At 39.5% G+C, this 19410-nt stretch overlaps 1 protein-coding gene across 9 annotated transcripts in view; it reads right to left on the reverse strand.

Annotated features, from left to right (window-relative positions):
* Positions 1-8068: 8068 nt before the first annotated feature.
* Positions 8069-19410, reverse strand: part of CAPSL (calcyphosine like) — a 30223-nt gene continuing 18881 nt past the window's right edge. For 2 of the 9 annotated variants that reach the window (XM_045079464.1, XM_045079465.1), the window contains exons 5-6: positions 15452-15487; positions 8069-8672 (exon numbers count right to left, since the gene is read on the reverse strand). In XM_045079464.1, coding sequence (XP_044935399.1) covers positions 8571-8672; positions 15452-15487 — 138 coding nt within the window. In that variant the 3' untranslated portion in view covers positions 8069-8570. Of the gene's footprint in view, positions 8673-9543; positions 9637-15383; positions 15488-19410 lie in introns of those variants that run through there. The other 7 variants (XM_045079466.1, XM_045079467.1, XM_013051921.2 and 4 more) reach the window with 7 other exon arrangements.

Genomic DNA, 19410 nt, shown 5'->3' on the forward strand with positions numbered 1-19410 from the left:
TAGACATAGACATAGAGAACCTATGTGTCCAAATCAGGGTACTTATAAAAATTTCATTTACTTCTAATTAGGGGAGAAAAGGTAGATTATTTAATAGAGATTAGAATAATACACTAGCCATTTGTAGATAAAGGTGGAAGTCCTGACTTCTAAAATAAATTCAACATAGATCAAAGATATAATGTTAAAATGAAAACAAATATGCTAGAAAAGATGAGCAAGTCATTTTATACTTTTTGAATGTGAAAAGCATTTCTAAAATGCTTTTCTAAAATAAAATCACAAAACCCAGAAACCATAAAAGAAGCGATAAGCTTGAGTATGTAAAATTTAGAATATTTTAATTTCTTTATGAAATTAAAAAATGCACAACAAAAAGAAGATAAAAATAAACTGTAAAAACAGAGTAACTACAAGATAGGCACAGTGCTAATATCCTTAGTATCCACAGTCTTTAGATCAATAAGCAAAAAATGAATAATTTAAGAGGAATATGGACAAAACACATTAGCAGATGGTTCACAAAAGCAAAATTTATTCTAAAAATAGGAAATAGGAAATATGCTCTCTTTCATTCAGAATAAAAAGTGCAAATAAAATAATGAGGTAAATATTTTGCCTATTAAATTGTTAAAATTAAAAATATTGCTAAACTTCAATGCTGGGAAAGGCATATGAAAATAGGCTTTTTCATATACTTTTGATAGAACTATAAATCAGTGAAACTTTTAAGAGGATGCTTTAGACATACATGACAAAAATCTAAATGTGTATATTCAGAAATTCCACTTTCAAGAACTCTCTACAGAAATAATCAGAGGGGCTCAAAAATACATGTACCAAAATATCTATGCCCCACTGTTCAAAAAGGAGAAAAATCATAAATATTCTACATAAAATATGGTATATCCATACTATGGAATAATAACAAAGTCACTAAAAGAAATATGGTAGAGATTTAGATAAATGATAAAAATGTCTGTGCCATTTTGTCAAAGGCTTCTAGGAAGGGGAAATTCTGTAAAGGTCTCTGCCTCTCTCTTACTCCCTTCCTCTATCATTTCCACAATAAGAAAATACCAGATTGAGCTCTGTAACTATTAGCTGTTGCTGTGTTGATGGTCAGTAACAAACCATGCCAAAACTGAGTGGCTTTAAACAGCATCATTTATTGTCACAAATTGTTCATCGTGTGGGAGTTGGATGACCTAGGCTGAGTTCTGCTGGGTGATTCTACTAGTATCAGCTGCAATGACTCTGCATCTGCAATAGAACAGAGTCAACTGACTTATGCTGGGTTCAACTGGGAATACACTGATCTGTGAGTTGCCCATCTTTTTCTTGAGAAAATACAGAAAGGGAAATTAGAGGATCGATTCCATTTATTATAGCACCAAGAACCATAAGATACCTGAGAATGAACCTAACCAAAGAGGTAAAGGATCTGTACTTGAGGAATTACAGAACACTCATGAAAGAAATTGAAGAAGACACAAAAAGATGGAAGACCATTTAATGCTCTTGGATCAGAAGAATAAACATTGTTAAAATGTCTATACTGCCTAGAGCAATGTATACTTTTAATGCCATTCCAATCAAAATTCCACTGGTATTCTTCAAAGAGTTGAAGCAAATAATCCAAAAATTTGTATGGAATCAGAAGAAACCCCGAATCACTAAGGAAATGTTGAAAAACAAAAATAAAACTGGTGGCATCAAGTTACCTGATTTCAAGCTTTACTACAAGCTACTCCGTCTTACTCTTTTCAGAGTAGAGGTGCAAGAGAGGAAACAGAAACACAAGGACCTTCTGAGACTTAAGTCCAGAACTAGCACACCTGTCACTTCTGTCATTTGTACCTCATCCTATTGGACAAAGAGATCAAATAGCCAAACCCAGGCTCAAGGAGTGAAGAAATACTTTTTTTTTTCTTTATGGGAACTCTGAAAGATAAGGTAAAGCATGTAGATAGGAAAGGGATAGAGTTGAGACATTAATGCAGCTCCTTCAGTCACATTTGAGGATAGATATGCGGTCAAATTTACAGGACAACACAAATGTTGTCCCTATCTGAGGAAGCTCTCCTCTCCCATTCACACAACAACAGCACCGCAGACACCTTCTCTCCATTCCTTAATGATAGGGCTTTTTTTCTATAATTGTACTGTGGATTTGGGGGGAAAGAGAAGTGGCTGGGCAATGGAAGGATTTCAATATTCATAGATCTCTCAATCTAATAGCAGCAAACCTAGCCATTTCTCATATGAATTGTTAAGTGAGAGAAAAAACACACACACTCCTAAGCATGAAATTTAATTTTTCCCCTTCGGTGTGATTGACTGAGTTAAAGTCATGTGGGCATCCCTGGACCAAAGATAGTCACTAGAGAATGCCTTACACTAACAGGCTTGGAAATGGCTCACTCTCTGGACCTGGGAATGAGATAAGTCTCAAACAAAATAAGGGTGAGAGGAATGAAATAAAGGATATTAAAGAAGCAAACTAAAGTGTCTACTAAGAAAATCTCCTTTTTTAAAGATTTTATTTATTTGTATATTTTAGAGAAAGAAAAAGAGATAGTGAGAGAAAGAGACAGTGCACAAGTTGGGGAGGGGCAGAAGTAAAGAGAGAATCTCTAGCAGACTCCCTGCTGAGGATGGATTCTCAACACAGGGCTCCATCTCGGGACTCTGAGATCATCACCTGAGCTGAAACCAAAAGTCAGACACAACCGACTGAGCCATTCAGACAGTCCAAAAGACTTTTTTAAAAGTATATATAAAATACTTTATATATATATATATATATATATATATAAATAATAATTAAAAGAATATATATATATATATAAATAATTAAAAGAATAAAATGTTTCTCAATATAATTCTTACTTGGAATTAAAACTTTTGTTTTTTTTTCTGTAAAGTTCATTTTTCTAGAATAACATTGATATTGACTTACTCAACTAAAAATATGCAAATAATGAATCATGGAACACAACATCAAAAACTAATGATGTACAATATGGTGACTAACGTAACATAATAAAAAAATGAGATTTTCTTGTTCTAGATCCATAATCTGATTTCTTTTTGTGGGTAACACAGAAGTGAACTTCAAGACGTCCTATCCTCCCATCTTGTAAATAATTTCTGAATTCCACCATAGTTCATCAAGCACATTGTAGTTGCAAATTGCAGTGATAGATGCTATGAAACAAGGTGAAATGCAAGAGCACCTGTCTCTAGGGGTCCCAAACAGCACAGATTCAGCCACTTACCACTGATAAAACCCAGTAGTGAAACAAGAATTTATTTTAGCAAGGCCAACATTAGGAAGACAGAGGACTAATGGTCCAAAGCCTGTCTCCAGAGTGCTGAAAAAACTTCTAGGTTTATATAAGGAAAATATGGGACCCAGGTTGGTGGGTATGTTTAGCCAAGCATTAAAGATAAGGCCAATCATTGCTCTGGGGACAATCATGCAGGGTCTGGCCAACTAGCATCAGGGCAGCCATTATTGTTTAAGGGGGTGGTTTCGGTTCCCATCATGGGATGCTTTGCCTGCCAGGTCTTTTGCCTAAGTTAAGAGATAGGTTGGAAAAAAGAACTTAATTCATTAGAAAGTACAGACCAAAGTCAAACTGGAGGTAAACCAAGTCCTGTGTCAATATAGTATGTCTCTATGGTTCCCATCTCTTCTTCTTCATCCTTTCTGCTATATTGTCCTGGTAGAAATCTCACAATCCTGCCAAGTGGTGTCCATATAAATTTGTGCTTTCCTCTATTGGTGTTTGGCAGTACTTCCTCCCTCCAAGGCCCTCCATGATTCCTGCCAAACCTCCACCTCTCCAAATCCCCCCATTAAACCTCAACCCTTCTCATTCCCAGCAGGTATTTTTGCCTTTACTTTGAGAAAACTAGGCCACGACTCTTATTCCTCTCTTCATATTTCCATCTACAAACTCCCAAATTCCCATAAATACCTACCAACTCTTCTCCCAGTCAAAGGATGAGACATGCCTCTGTCAGTAGAAGACCAACTCAACCATTACTGTCCTTTACCCTTCCTTCCCCCACTCCAGAACTTTGTCCCTTCAATCATGTGATATCTCCTATACTTTTGCTATTTCCATTACATTCATTGGCTTTTTACCTTCAAGACTTTCTTATCGATCCAGACCTATACCCTGAGCTTTAGAATCATGTCCACTAAGCTGAACTTCCATGAGTAAATATATCATCTGCCTTTTGTTCAGGGTTAAATTTCTAGCACCTAGGACAGTACTCACTGGTAGTACTGAATATTTGCTTAATAAATACTTTCTGGTTGAGTGAATGCTCAACTGCCTATCTGTTTCTTACCTAGATATCCATAGAACTCTCAAAAGAGCTCTTCATCTACCCCACTGGTAGCTTCTCGAATTTGTCATTTCCCAAGTCTGGTAGAGAAGCTGCCATGATTTGATGAACTTAAGAGACCCTGAAAAGAAGGACAGTAGATGTCTCATGTATAGACTATATGAACTGGGGTTTTCCCTTCCCTTCCCCTATATGCCTCATCTGAGAACCATAGAGCAGGAGGCATCTTTGTGGCTCAGTCAGTTAAGCATCTGACTCTTGGTTTCAGCTTAGGTCATGATCTCATGGTTGTGTGATCAAGACCAGCATCAGGCTCTGTGCTCAGAAGAGACATCTGGAAATATATAAGTCAGGACAAATTATGGGAGCCTTAAATGCCATGCCATAGGTCTGAACTCTCAAATGGTCTTGGGGAATTACTGAATATCTTTAATATCTTTAAGAAATGAAGTGACATGATTGAACCTGAGGTGTAGGAAAAATCATCCTGGTATTAGCATGAAGGGTAGAGGAAAAGGTATAAGACTGAAGGCACAGACTTACCTGTGGACCATTTCTACATTTGAGGTAGGAAGAACTCAACATGTAAAATGGGGAAGGAGAAAAAGACACCAAAAAAAAAAAAAAAAGAATCAGCTGACTCAAAAAACTGCTGTAAAATAATAGCAAACCCTTCTATACAGCTTATTTAGCACCAGCTGAAGTTCTAAGTGCTTCCCATATATTAACCCATTATCTCTGCTTAGCAGATGAGAAACTGAGCTGTGAGAGATCAAATAGTTTGTCTACACTTATAAAGCTAGTAAGCCAGGCAGGCTGACTCTGGCATTTTCACTCTTAACCATTTCTTGGCAAGGGAGGGAACAAAGATCCTTGGGTTTCTAGCTCATGTAACTGAAGACTACAGACTGAGATAAAAGTTTGTTCAGTGTTAGTAGAAGATAGGGTGGGACTAATGGAGGCCACGGAAAGGAGTAATGAATTTTATTTTATTTTGGATCTGCTGATTTCAAGTGAACGTGAGTGACATGTGCAAATGTCTGTTACCTGGGCTCTTGCAACGGAAGAAAGTACAGTCTCCCTTCCTGCCATTTTTTGGATCTGGCATTATGTGTTAGAGCTAATATCTTAATGATGTTCTGATTTTTAACTCTATCTGATTCTAAAAATTTTCCCCACAATTTCTATCTGTAATAACAGTCTGCTTTGTCAGTAGACAATACTCACCAACCCTGAAAACTTCCCATAATTTATTAAATTAGGATGATTAGTTCTTCTGCTGAATTATTTCCAGATAAGATTGTTCCAATTTAATTCTTCCCTCCAAGATGAAACAAAAAAGTATCTGATGTCTGGTCAGTTCACCAGGGCTTCAGTGAGGTACATTCCAAATGGTATGGAAATAAGATAGCCCACAGAGCAATATTATTTTTACTGTGATATTTTATACACAATTAATTAGAACAGAGGTATAGAAAAGTACCCTACAGAGACTAATTTCACCCTCAAATGGGTGAGGTAAGCCAGATCCTCAGTGATTCCATTGACATGTCTAATTAACATATCTAAAGTGAAAAGTGTGTCCCTTTCATGGGTAGTTGCTCAGCTATGAAACATTGAGAAACAGAGAGGTCAGGGAGGAATTTTTGTTAGTTCCCTCCAGGGATTGTTATGAAAAGAATATTATGGTCTTACTGGCAAGATGAATGCAATGCAATAAACTGTCAGCCTAATTTCATTAAATATTCTAATACACATGCCCTTTGTTCTTATTCCAGTGACTAAATAACCTTATAATTGTTTCCAACAAAGAACCTGCCTCTAGGGCAAAAATTTTCTCATTTACTAACATAAGTAACTTGGTTCCAGCATGTGAGATAAGACATAGCTACAACTCCCCACGGAAAACTCCTGTGTGGACATAGATGGAAAATTCCTAGCTCCTATACCATAGAGGGAGATAAAGGATGAATTGTCTCAGTGTTGGCATAGCATGAATTTCAAGATCTAGAATAGAGCCATAAGGCCAAGAGACAAGACAGGCCAAGTGGAGAATCATTACCTAATGTGGTTGTAGAAGTTGTTTTCTTCGTTGCTAATATGACCAAGAATAGAAAGACCTCGGTTCTATACTCCTCCAACCTGGCAAATACCTTACTCCACATGGATTAGCAGGACCACCAAACATGTCTCCCTGAGAAGATGGAAGGCAGGGCACCTGGGTGGTTTAGTCAGTTAAGCACCTGCGTTCAGCTCAGGTCATGATCCCAGGGTCCTGGAGATTTAGCCCATGGGGCTCCCAGCTGAGTGGGGAGTCTTCTTCTCCCTCTCCCTCTGCCCTGCTCATTCTCTCTTAAAAAAAAAAAAAAATGAAAGAAAGAAAGGAAGAGGAAGAAAATAAAAGAAAGGAAAAGAAAAGAAAGGAAAAGAAAAGAAAGAAAGAAAGAAAGAAAGAAAGAAAGAAAGAAAGAAAGAGAAAATGGAAGGCAGTGGGGACTGCTATTTTAAGTGGTAGAAACAGCTAGTGGTCCACTAAAATTTGTACTCTCTCCCTATTAGATAGATTTGCATTGGCAGGAAGATTTCCTGATTGAGACCACACTTCCCAGCCTCCCTTGCATTTAGATGTAATCATGAGACTAGTGTCATCAAGCAAAATGCAAGCAGAAGAGATGTGTGTCCCTTCCAGACCATACCTTTTCAGAAAGTTCTTCAGCCTTCTCTACATACTCTTTCCCTTCAGATACCTCGATCTCAGTGACTACAGAGCCTGGGAAAACAGCAGAATCATAAAATGGAGGAATCGTGCAACCCAGAATCACCACCTGGAGGAAAGCTATTCACTGACCACAAACTGGATACATAATACTGCTTCAGGAATGAAAAAGAAATATCTATTGTATGAGCTATGATAAATTTTAGGGTTTATTTACCACAAATGTTACCTAACATGCCATGTGTATGCCCTCTGCACTGCTTAGTAGCATCGGAGAACAAATTGCTAAGTGACTAGACTAAGAGCTGAATCGTCACTCTCTCCCATCCTCAAACCCAGAGGAGGCTCTCTGATCTGGCCTCAGCAAGTGTGAGAATTGCATTCTCCATAGTAGATGAGTGGCTTGGCATTCCAGTTGCTATGAGCTCGCTCAACATAGGTCTGTCTTAAGAGATGGACCCACTCCCGGCGGGCTGACACATTCAGAATCTCAAGGCTGGAAGTCTCCAGGACTCAGCCCTCCAATCAAAATGCCTCCACACAAGGCCTCTTGGGAGTGCTATTTTGCTCCTACACATGCCTGGGGGCACATATATTTTCTTGGTACCTCCTTCATATTTTCAAGACTCTGATGGCAAGGAGAGGATGGCCCAGTATTGACAAATGGGCCAGGAAACCTTGCATCATCTGTCTTATGGAGGAGCCTAAAAGTGGGCTCCAAAGATGAATTCCCAAAACAGTTTGAAAGCTTTCCTCACTGGTGTACCCTAAAGTTCCAGAAAGCCTCCAAGTCTTTTTTTCCTGATAGGTTGACCCAGGACGTGATCCCACAAAATCCTAGTCTTCTATCAAGAGGGCCAACTGAGCTCACCTTCCTTTTGTCACCAGAATCACTGTGACTCCTGTTCACACATGTGTGGGCATTTGTTGACTTTAAATCCCTGGCTTAAAATATGAAGATAGAAAAAAAAAAAAAAAAAGACCATTAAATTTCAGAATAAAATAAATTTTATTTGTATTCACCAAGAGACACATTAGAATAAGTAAGCTCAGGAAATTTTACAAAGTCAGATGTTCTTCCAATCTTTTTATCATCACCCACTGCTAAAGACTGGAAAGAGAGGGAACAAATAGAGATTTGGAGAAACATCTACCTTTACCCCTGTAAGAGGAACGACTGTAACAAGAGGTACATTATTTCACCAAAGAACCACTTGCCAGTCTCATTTCATGGCTTGCTTCATTCCTTCCTTCCTTCCTTCCTTCTGTTCTTCCTTTCTTTCTGATTTAAAAATATATCCTCAGCCATTTAAGCAATGCATAGGATCCAGGCCATTAAGTAAGATGACTGAAGATCTATTGCTTTTAAAATCCTAGATCTTTCAGAAACTTTAGTTTACACCTTATCAAGAATCTATAGCATTGGACGTCTTTCAAAGTCATTCCACTCTCTGAGAGTCCCCGATTTCCAAAAGAATTAACAGACAGAAAGTCATAATCTCCAGGATTTTGTCATCATTAAAATGAAATAGGCATCCGTGTCAATAGAAGCACTGACACCAGCATAATAGTTCAAGAACTCTTCTTTCGAAACCTGAGAGGGATAAAGAGCAGGAGAAAAAGAAGGACATGGTGTCAAAATATGTGAGACATGGTAAGGCATTTTACATTCTCCCTGAAATGTTTTCAATGGAGTCTGATCTGCCACTGACAATCAAGCAAAGTCAGGTAACTGACTCTGAGATCAGGGAACCTGGCTTGCCCCTCCCTTCTGAGGTGGGGCCCTTGCACGGTAGGCTAAAGACCCACCTGCCCACTGGCCATCACCTTTTGCATTAAGATAAAAATGTTTAGAGCTGTGCTATCCAATACAGTAGCCTCTAACCACACATGGCTTTTTAAGTTTAAATTTGTTAAAATTAAACATAATGAAAAACTGAATTCCTCTGTTGCACTAGCCACATTTCCATTGCTCAATCGCCGTATGTGGCTAGAGGCTGACATCTTGGAGAGCACAGATGGAGAACATTCCCATCATCACAGAAGGGCCTATGGGACCGTTCTACTCCAGAGCATACTTGGCATGATTATACTTGTGATTATTATTAATACTTTAGAGAAATTTATAGCATAAATGTACAGGTTAAAAAGCTCTTTAAGGAAAGGAAGTTTAAGTAAGATGACTGAAATAAAGGATAGAACTAGAGAATGGGGTGCTTCTCAGGATCCTTGGACACCCAGGAATCCACGATGGCTGGGATTCAAAAACAGGATGTAAGGCACTAGCCACATGGGAGGTGCTAAAAGGCAAACTTCTCATTTTGATCAGGATATGTATTCGTGTTTCGTCATTGACCCTGTGAAGCCTATAATGGGCAATGAAATTAAAAGAGCAGAAATCAGCCTGTGGGTTCCATTTCTTTCTCCCCCCTCTTAACCCCCCCTGTTTCTTAATACAAACACACAGAGTATTCTATTCCCCACAGTCTTAGGGGTACCACTCAGAAGCTGGGCATTGCGGGAACTTGCTTGGCCTGCCAAATGGGAGTAGTCCAACCCTGCAGGAAAAGGAATATAGACATCAAATTTTCAAACTCTCATTCTTGGCTCAAAATAAGTGGGGGTGGGGGGGTAAAGTTACATTTTGTCCTTTTAAAAACATGAGCAAGTACAATTTGAAAAGGGCCTTATCATTTTCAAAGAAGAAATTTCATCCCCTTCAACTGAATTATCACACAAGCAACATTTTAAATGATCCAAAAGCACCATCTGGGAAGTAAACTTTTAAAAGAAGCATGATATGTAACATGTTAGCTATTAAAGAGAAAAATATTTTGGAAAGACTTTAAAACAGAAATAAAAGCTAGATGAACTCTTTTAGTACAGGGTTGTTAATGTTTCAAGTCTTCAATTGAGGGAATTATGTTAAATTAGAAAATCATGTGAATGTCAATACACAATATGATAATGTGGTAAATTGACAAAGTTGGTATTAGATATTAAATTAGATCTAACTTTGGAGCTCAAAATCTTCTTAATTTCTGGTTTCTCAAAGCAATATCTTAACTGTTGACATTATGACAAATTCTTGCTTTCAATGCATACATAGCTTACCCACTACAAGCATGTATAGATTTTTTAAACAAAATATTTGAAAATTTATATCATAATGTCACTGAAATTCTGCTTTATAAAACACCTTTTCAGCCTCAATTTCAATTAAAGATACTATCAGGATAAGATTTACATATAGGAACTCCTCACTATCTAGAAATGGTTTGAGTCACAGTTAGATAAATAAAGTCTTGCCAATGAACAATTGGCCTAGGGCCATTTTCAGATATGTGGGAACTTTTTATGACTAGCATTTTAATTACATTTATGTGCAAACAGATATCTCCAAATACCTGTAAAACATATATGCACATAAGCCAGCACAGCTCTTATAATCTTTACATAATGACTTGCTTAAGAACCCATCCTTTTTAGTGTTGGTGAGACGGAAGTAGATTTTCACTCAAACCCTAAGTGAGCTCAATTAGAGGAGCTTAAATTAATGGTGATTTACTCTATTTACTGTGCAGCTTCAAAGATTATCTTAAATAAATGGTTGTGGAATGATGTTGCTAAATGAGATTTTAGGCATGACTCAGGATGAAATCTGTGGAACAGAGTTTATTCTGCAGTCCCCTTGGAAACTAAAAGAATGATCTGGGTTTCAGAAGGTAATGCCTGGTGTTTGGTAATGCTCTGCGTTTGTGCTGCACTTTATCCCATCAAGGTGGAAGCAATCGGAGGCTCACGATAACCCCGGCAAGAGAAGCTACTCTGCCATCTGTCATTTTCTCTCAATTACAGGTTCCTTTTCTGTTCCAAGGCGCTCTCAGAGCACGGGCCATCATCAGTTCCGCATGTGGTCTGAGTGTTTCTAGGAGACCAGCAACTCAAACCTTTCAAGTATAAGATCAAGATGTTCCCAGAATCAATACCCGTGTCTGAGTGCCAAATGCAAAGGTTTGTAAAGAAAAAGTTATTCAAGTCTTTCATGACAGGATTACAAACTACATACTCAGATCTTGCTTCAAAATTTCAGGTGCTTGAGCTCTGAGTCACAGGGTCCCTCTTAAATTTATTATGGGGTCTCGTGCAGAATGACACATCTGAGCCGCGCAGCACTTGTCCCTATGTTGGGAATGAGACTGGGAACAGGAAACTCATGGTGCTCACAAGAATTTTGGTGAAACAGAAATGGCATCAACCATGTTCCATGGCTGTTAGAATTTGTGTCATACTCCAGAGAAATCATAAACAAATAAATTCCATTTATGAAGAGTAAGAAGACTCTAGAACAGGTCGGTTCATTTTGAGATTTTTCTTTCCTGATATGATATACCTTTCTGGTTGTTGCAAGTTCCATTATCAAAACCTCAGCTACTGGTCGGTGGTTCACATTTTCAGTGTGTTCACTCCTAAAGAGCACCTTTCACTCTATTCTGCTGAGGGAAGATACTGGCTTTGGCGAAGCAGGTGTGAAAATAAAACAAGAAGGTCATGCTATTCTCAGAGAGGAAGAGCTGCTTCACCACAAGCTTCTCACCACACCAACTGAGGTGGCAAAAGAACTCTTCTCACACAGCAGCTTCTCAGAACCCCCATCAATCATTTGTTTATGTTTCTTTCAACAGATTTCACTCGTCATCTGTTTTATAAGACATAATTTTAAGGGACTCATTTGGTAACTTGGTTGTTTTTTTTTTTTTTTAAGACAAGGAAAAAACTAGTTATCTCTCTCTAAGTTATATAGTTTCCACATCAGCAACCTGGAGGAGTAGGAGCACACTTAGAAACTGGCTTTCCAAAGGATCAGTTACATGAAGATGACATTATACGATAACCTATCAGATCCTTTGGCAGCTTTATTTTTCCTTGAATCATAAGCATTTCTAAAAATTGAAAACTTTGCTGCTTCTTTCAATAAGCTCTTAATTTACAACAGCAGCTTACAATTTCCAGGAAAGCAAGTTTGTTGACCAATCTGAGAAACTGGAATTTGGAGGTGGGGGGGTTCTTTTATGCCCCAGAGGGTTGTGTATAAATCCAAAAAGGTATACCACTCAGAGGATGTTAGTAGAATTTCATGAATGAGGAGCAGAAGGGCCCCACACACCAGCCAAGAATACATATTTGGTTAATTTCATCTCTCCACTTGATTAAACATCAGCAGAACAAATTGCCTCTGTAGGTTACCTAAAGAGGGTTGAATCATTCCCTACTTGTACTCTCATGGCTCAGCAAGGCAATTCACAGTGGCCAAGGGAAGTGAAACGCTGACAGTGATCTGCCTCCAAGAATAAAGGGATCTTTTCTTGACAGTGTCTTGATAGACTTCCTACAATCAGTAAATTACTGCATGGTCCTACAGCACATTGTCATAGGAAGGGCCCCGACTATCCTGCCTTCAGGGCTGATGCTTCTCCTCTCTTATCTCTGAACTCTGGGCTCTTGGTTTGGGTTCAAAGCCAGTGGTTTTGTTTGAATTTATCCTGTAGCTTCTTCCTCTATCCCCAAAGCCTACACATAGTAGTGACTCAATAAATATTTACTGATGGGATGTATTCAACCTTGAACTGTGACAAAGGCAATCTGCAGCCTACTTGGCGGGGACCCAGCTCTGCCTTAAAAAGCTGCTCTTAGGGTATGAATGTTGTTCTGTGTTGCTACCAAACTACAAAGAGCCATCCATCACCCTCCAGAGTGTCATTTGGGTCTGGGACAAAATCCTATCAAGGTTCGAATGTCTAGGAAAATTAGCCGTGCAGGTGGGCTGGAAGAATTCTGCCTCAGGCTGCAATACCAAGACTTCTTCAGGCAGGATGGGAACCAGCCCTTGGAGAAGGTCAGACCACCATTCTTGCCTAGTTTTGCCTTTGCAGGGTAGGGCGGGGGAAAGGGTTAAAACCCAGATTCAGTATTGATATTGGTGGCTTCTTGTGGCCAATCCTGATTCTCAGAATTTTTACATACTGTTTCTGTTTCATGAAAAGCTGCTAAGCTCATCCTCTTCTCTTTGGCTTGTTTCCTTCCTTCCTGTCTGGGGTCCTGGCCCCAAAGGTAAAGTGCTCCTAAGGGTTGGAGATATTTCATTGTGTTTAGCTTCTGACCTCAGTATTTACTTTTTCAATTGGAAATGGAGTAATATTTAAATTGTGTAAGTTAAATAAATAGAATATATATCCAGAAAAGTGTTGTTAGCAAATGATTTTTCTTAAATGACTGTTTGTTCCTCCCCTGCTACCAGAAGGAGTAAGAGTTAAATTATGAGTGAGCCCTGATGAGGCCAGAAATCACAGTTAAGACTCAGAATAGGAATGTAGTGATTCTTGACCATAAGATTGTTAGATTTTTTTTTTTTTTTACTGGGCACGGGGGTCGTTGGTGGAATCTTCATTTGTGGGCCCAGCATCTGACCTGCTGGAAGGGAGACATCTGAATGTGGCCAGACACACGCTGAGGTACAGGTTATCTGAAATCTGATAGCTGTGCCCCAATTAGACAGGAAACAAGAGTACGACTGGGGAAGACAAAGCTGATAGCTACAACCTAGTCCTTATTCAGAATCACATGCTAACTCTCCAATTAAGCAGAGGTATGAGTCATTCCCAAAATCAAAGGCACAATCTATCTAGAACAATACACTTGAAATCATGGCCAGGAAACCTGGGACCTCTCCTTCGCCATCCTCTGCAAGGTGCAGGTTACAGAAAACATGTTTTTTTTTTCCCTATGCATTCCATCATAATCTCTTCTGGATTTCTACCTCATTTCTACATATTTCTTCATAATACCTGGCATCTTTTGGCCTGCCAATCTCTACATAAGCCTATAGAATAAAGTCAGTGGAAAGCCAGACTTGTGCAATCAATTTCTGAAAAACTAGCTTCCCATAATTTGGGGATGTTCCCAACCTCAAGAAAAAGGTCACTTGTCCGGCCTGTCATAGGGAAGTGGGAAATTGGCTTCTTGACAACAAACAAACTTCTATGATTCTTATCTGGAAACACCTGCTTTCACAAATTTTAAATCAATGTGTATCTTGGTCTCCACTTCCAACTCTCTGAGATAAAAAGTAAACAAGCGAATTAGTACAAAATACAGCAAGTGTGTTTGATTGACCCTAAACCCAGAGCCACTTAAATACATGGGATCTTAAAGGGTACTATTATTTCAATCCACATCCCCAAAGCAGGGGATGAATGCAGCCAGGGACAGAGGTGACAAAAAGGACTGTCCTTGAGTAACAAGGCAGGTAGTCATAGTCAAAGGGCTGTCACTGTGCTTCTACCTCTGGCCCCAGACACAGAACACACAGAGGGACACAGTGGTGGTTTCAATATCTATTTGCTAGTAGCTGGGGCTGCCTTTGCTTAGAAGCCTTTCATGGGGAGATTCTCACACACTGACAATATGAAGCCAAAGCTTAGATCTGGGAGGAGAACACTTTGGGCCATGAAGTGTCAAGATGGAAAATCTTGGAGTAGCAGGCCTACTCAAGTACCCCACCCCCTTGTACTGGTAGGAATGTCAATATTATTGGCCCATGGCAGGGACGGGGGAGATGAACATTCCACCAGACAAAGGCTTGCTGATATGGTCTGCTCACTCACAGGGCAAGAGGTCCCACATAATATCTGAGAGCACAGCCTAGCCTGAGACTTGAACCACACGGATGGTCCTAGCTCACCTGCTCAAGGAAATGGCCTCCCCTCTCACAGACACTTTAGATGACCCAAAAATGTCATTCTAAACCTACTCACCAAACTGAGGCTTCCCTAAACCACTGGCAGAGAAACTTAAGATTCAGGTATAAAAATTGAGGCCAATGTGTGGTTCTTCTGGTCCCAATTTGGAACTGAAGCACTTAAATATTTACAGTCAGGTGAATTCTCCCACCTAGAAACAGACCATCTAAAATGAGGTGGAGAAAGACTGTGGGTGCGTGGGTAGGGATTGTAATTAAAATAGTCAAACTTTTATTTATGGCCAAGGAAGACACCTATGTTTATTAGACATGTGTATGTATCCTAGAGCCTGGCTCTAGTAGCTTTTTGAATCTTATTTTAATTAATCCCTCTAGTAGATCTAAGGAAACAGCTTTAGCGAAGTCTTTTCTGCCCCAGAAGATGCAGTTTGCGTTGACACGAAAGAACATGAACATGAAATCAAATGTGATCCCAGTTTGGGGCTGATGTTTAACCATTTGGAGCCACGTGGCCATACACCCAAGACCCTGGTCACCAGGTCCTACATTTAGAGCTTCCAGGCAGTTCTCATCATGACAATGAAATACACATCCGTGTCAATGGACGCGCTCACCCCTGCATAGTAGTTCATAAACTCCTCAGGGGTCACCTGCAGTGGAAAAGTCAGACACAAAAACAAAACTTTGCTTCCCACCACTTCAGTAGAGGCCCATCACCAGTACCTGGAAATGAGAGAAAAACTTTGGGCAAGGCTCTTTAGTGACACAGATCAAGAGTAGATCTCAGACGAGAGGAAACAGTCAAGTGGAGGATGGCCATGAGGGGTAGCGGAGGGGGAAAAGGAGTAGAAAGTTTTGAAAATTTCCAGACCAACCTAAATGAAAAGCAAGACACAGGCTCTCGCCTTTCTTTAAGTGCAGGAGCCTATCTGTTTGGATAAGTGTAACTGAAACACAGAATGAGAAAGAAGTTTCTTTAGTGGTAGTTAGTATGGGCTTTCTGCAACATGTCAGAAATAGTGCTTCAGGTTCTGGGTCTGGGCAATTAATGGTTCACCTTTCAGAAAGTGGGATTCTGCCCTGTGGATAAAGAAACAGATTTCTACTTAAATACTCCTTGGCCTTATGCCAAGGCACAAAGTGAGTGGGGAAAAAAAAGGCGACCTCTGCTCCATGCCTTCCCACACCCCCTAGGATGGGTTCTTTCTCCATCCTGTGTCTATAACTGTCTCTTTGGAATATCAATTAATGTGTTTACCTAGGCTAGAATTTTATTTTACTTTCCTTCTAGAAAGAAGAAACAATAGTTATCAATCTTATTTTTTAATAGGTATAGACGATGTGTACGCTACAGTTCAACTATACGGGCTGACGTGATTAGGTGACTCAGGGAAAGAACTGTTTTCCTGTTCGACTGAGCTCTCTAACCAATCAATTTAGCCCGAGTACAGCCCTACTTACACAGGAGGACACAGAAACAATTATGATGGCTGTTAGCCCTCAATGTTAAGTGTCAGAAAGGATTAAAAGCATCACAAAAAGTGAAACCCATAAATAAATAATAAATAAATCCATATAAATAAACCCATAAATACACCCATAAAAAATGAACACTTCTTTCACAGAATGCCCACCTATATCTACTAAGAATCATGGAGCTGACTCACCCACTTACCTTTTTTTGCAATTATAAGTGAACAGAGAAGAAAAGTCACAGGATCCATATTTCACTCTCTACACCTAGCTCCCACGTGAGCCCCAAATAGTAAGATCCAGAAGGAAGAAAGTCATTGGACTGAGCTAATAGTTAAGCTGGGCTTTTCAGTGGCCTAGAAATAGAAGTCGATGGACATAGCTTTTACTAAAATCAGAATACTCTTAATGTTCTCCTTTCTTCAATTTCTTTACCTATATCTTCCTGTGCATTTGTCCGTTACCTAGCATGAAACCCCACCTGAGAGTCAGGTTACATAAAACTGGACATCAGAGCTAAGATATTTGATCACGTCAGAAAAGGCCATCAGTTATTCTTCGTGAGGTGTCTGCTTGTTTCCTGAGATTCACCGTACACGGAGAATAGCCTGAATTGAAAAATCCTATGATTTCCCCAAGTTTGCCCTCATTGTAGTAAAGCACCTTTCACTAATAATACCCAACTACTGAATTATCTTGTTAGACATTAGTAAAAAGTGAGAAAGCGGACATGTCTGCTCTTGGTCAGCCTCTTGATGATGCTACCTTAGCTGATGGACTATTTATTATATGATGGAGAGTGTCCCAGATGGGAATGAGGGGAATATTTGAGTCATGATACAGAGTACAGTACCCTTTCCTCTGTTTAAGACTGATTTTTTAAAAATTGTAAGATAAATTTAGGTTATTTGTATAGACTCAGTAATATATTTAAAATAATTTTAATTATTTAAAAAAAACACTATGAGATAGATGAGGCAACAAGACCCATATTCTCTCACAGGCTAATCTACTTCTGAGAGATTTTTTTTTAAATATTTGTAACTGTAAAATGAAATATATAAATGAAAACTTTCAAACATAGATATTAAAAACAAGAAGTAAAAAATTTCAACCAACTAGGGTGGGATTTAGAGAGAGAATAGGAGAGAGGATAGTGGCTGGGTGGCTTAGTTGGTGCTTAGTTGGTTAAGCATCTGACTCTTGATTTTGGCTCAGGTCGTGATCTCAGGGTCATGAAATCAAGACCCACCTTAGGCTCCACGCTTAGCGGGGAGTCTGCTTGAGATTCTCTCTCTCTCCCCCTGCTTCTGTCCCTCCCCCTGCTCAGTCTCTCTCTCTTTCAAATATATAGATACATCTTTAAAAAAAAAATCAGAGTGAATAGGGTTCACTTCATACATTATACAGTTGCTTTCATCCACATGACTTCTGTGCACCCATTGCTTGGAGGGCGGGGTATGGGAATTACTAGTACAGGACCATTCCATCAAAATCCATGACTACTATAAACCCCAGGAGACTTTATGACTACTTGAGAGCTTAGCCCACAAATTTGAGCATCATCCTTAGCTGAGAAGTGTACTAAATTTCTTGCCTTAGTCTAAATTCTGTCTTACTTGGATATGAGCTGTATATGTTAACCATAAATGAGTGCACTGGCTTCAAACATAGCTATGCTTCACCATAAGAAATCTTGATGTATAAAACAACTCAATTTGGAAAGATAAGTTAAGAACTAATTATCCTCTTTATGAAAGAATTTACCGTGGAGTTTCTTTACATGAACAGTTCCTTGTGCATTTAAAATATGATTCAGTGTACAAAAGTCTGAATCACACATCACATTCCAGAAACATTTTCGTTATGTCTTTTAGGTGAGATCGCTCTGTAAAACCCTTAGCACAATACCCAGTAGGTAAGTACTCAATAAATGATCTAGATCTGTAATTATGCCACGTAAGTTTCATGTACGTATTATATGTAGTAATTAAAAAGGGGCACTTCTGAATCTTTTAGAGACAAGGATCTCAGATGTGAACATGATTAAGAGTCATCGGGGGCCCTTACTAAAACTGCAAACCTTTGATCTCCACCCGAAAATCATCAGGTTCTGTGGTTCTGCCCGGTGGCCAGCAAGGTACATTATTAATCCATCCCCCAGATGATGATCGGGCACAGTCAGCTGGTCATTTATACAGGGTCTGTGATATTCAGGTAATATCAAACACTATAACTGCTAAAAACCCCCAGTGACCTTTATGAGCATTTGAGAATTTGAGATGGCTTGTTAAAATAAATGTCAGAAAGGACAGGGTTGGGAACTTTAAATCAGCTGAATCATAACAACCGGCCACTCTGACTTGGGTTAGAGCAAAGAGCAGCTGAGGTTTCCCCTGGCAACGGGGAGAAGGAACCACCTGCAGAGAGCAGGCAAGTACACCCTGGGATCTCATGTAGAGGTGGGCTAATTTGGGGAAATGGCAGTTGACTATTTTTCCACTCCCATTTCAGAGATCAAAGGCTGGCTATGTTGGAAGAAAACATACAGTTCAGTTCTGTTAAGTCTGTCTCTAAGCATTAGGCTGCCCTACAAAATCTACCCCTAACCCCTTCTTTGAATCCACCTCTATAATTCCTTCAACTAAAAGGAGGGGTATTTCTCTGTCCCCTGGGGGAAAATGTCAGCAGGAAGGAAAGAAAGGTAGTCCCCTAACCCCTTGCTAATAAGACTTTCCATGAAGTTTCACAGAAAAATTTGGGGGAAATTCCCTTCAGAAGGGGAAGCCTTGTTTCCTATTCCTACCATTGCCATTTTTCCTCCTGCCCAGGGCCCCACTCTTCTTCCTGTGTAACTCGGCGGGGAAGAACCCTCCCTAGGGTTCCGCTGCACTGAATGTCAGCCAAGGAGAACACTCCCTTCCCCATCATCAGAGCAGCCAAGACACCTAATAGCAGAACTGAGGCCAAGTTCAAAAGTCCACTTACGGCTGTTGATAAAAGACAGACGACTGACACTGTCATCTCAGCGTGACACAGCTGCAGAGTTGCAGTTCCTTAGCCTATCAGACTATGCATTTGCAGCCTAAAGATACCAGTT

Source organism: Mustela putorius, unplaced genomic scaffold, assembly GCF_011764305.1.
Source record: "Mustela putorius furo isolate JIRA1106 unplaced genomic scaffold, ASM1176430v1.1 tig00000407_pilon_pilon_pilon, whole genome shotgun sequence".
Lineage (NCBI taxonomy): Eukaryota > Metazoa > Chordata > Mammalia > Carnivora > Mustelidae > Mustela > Mustela putorius.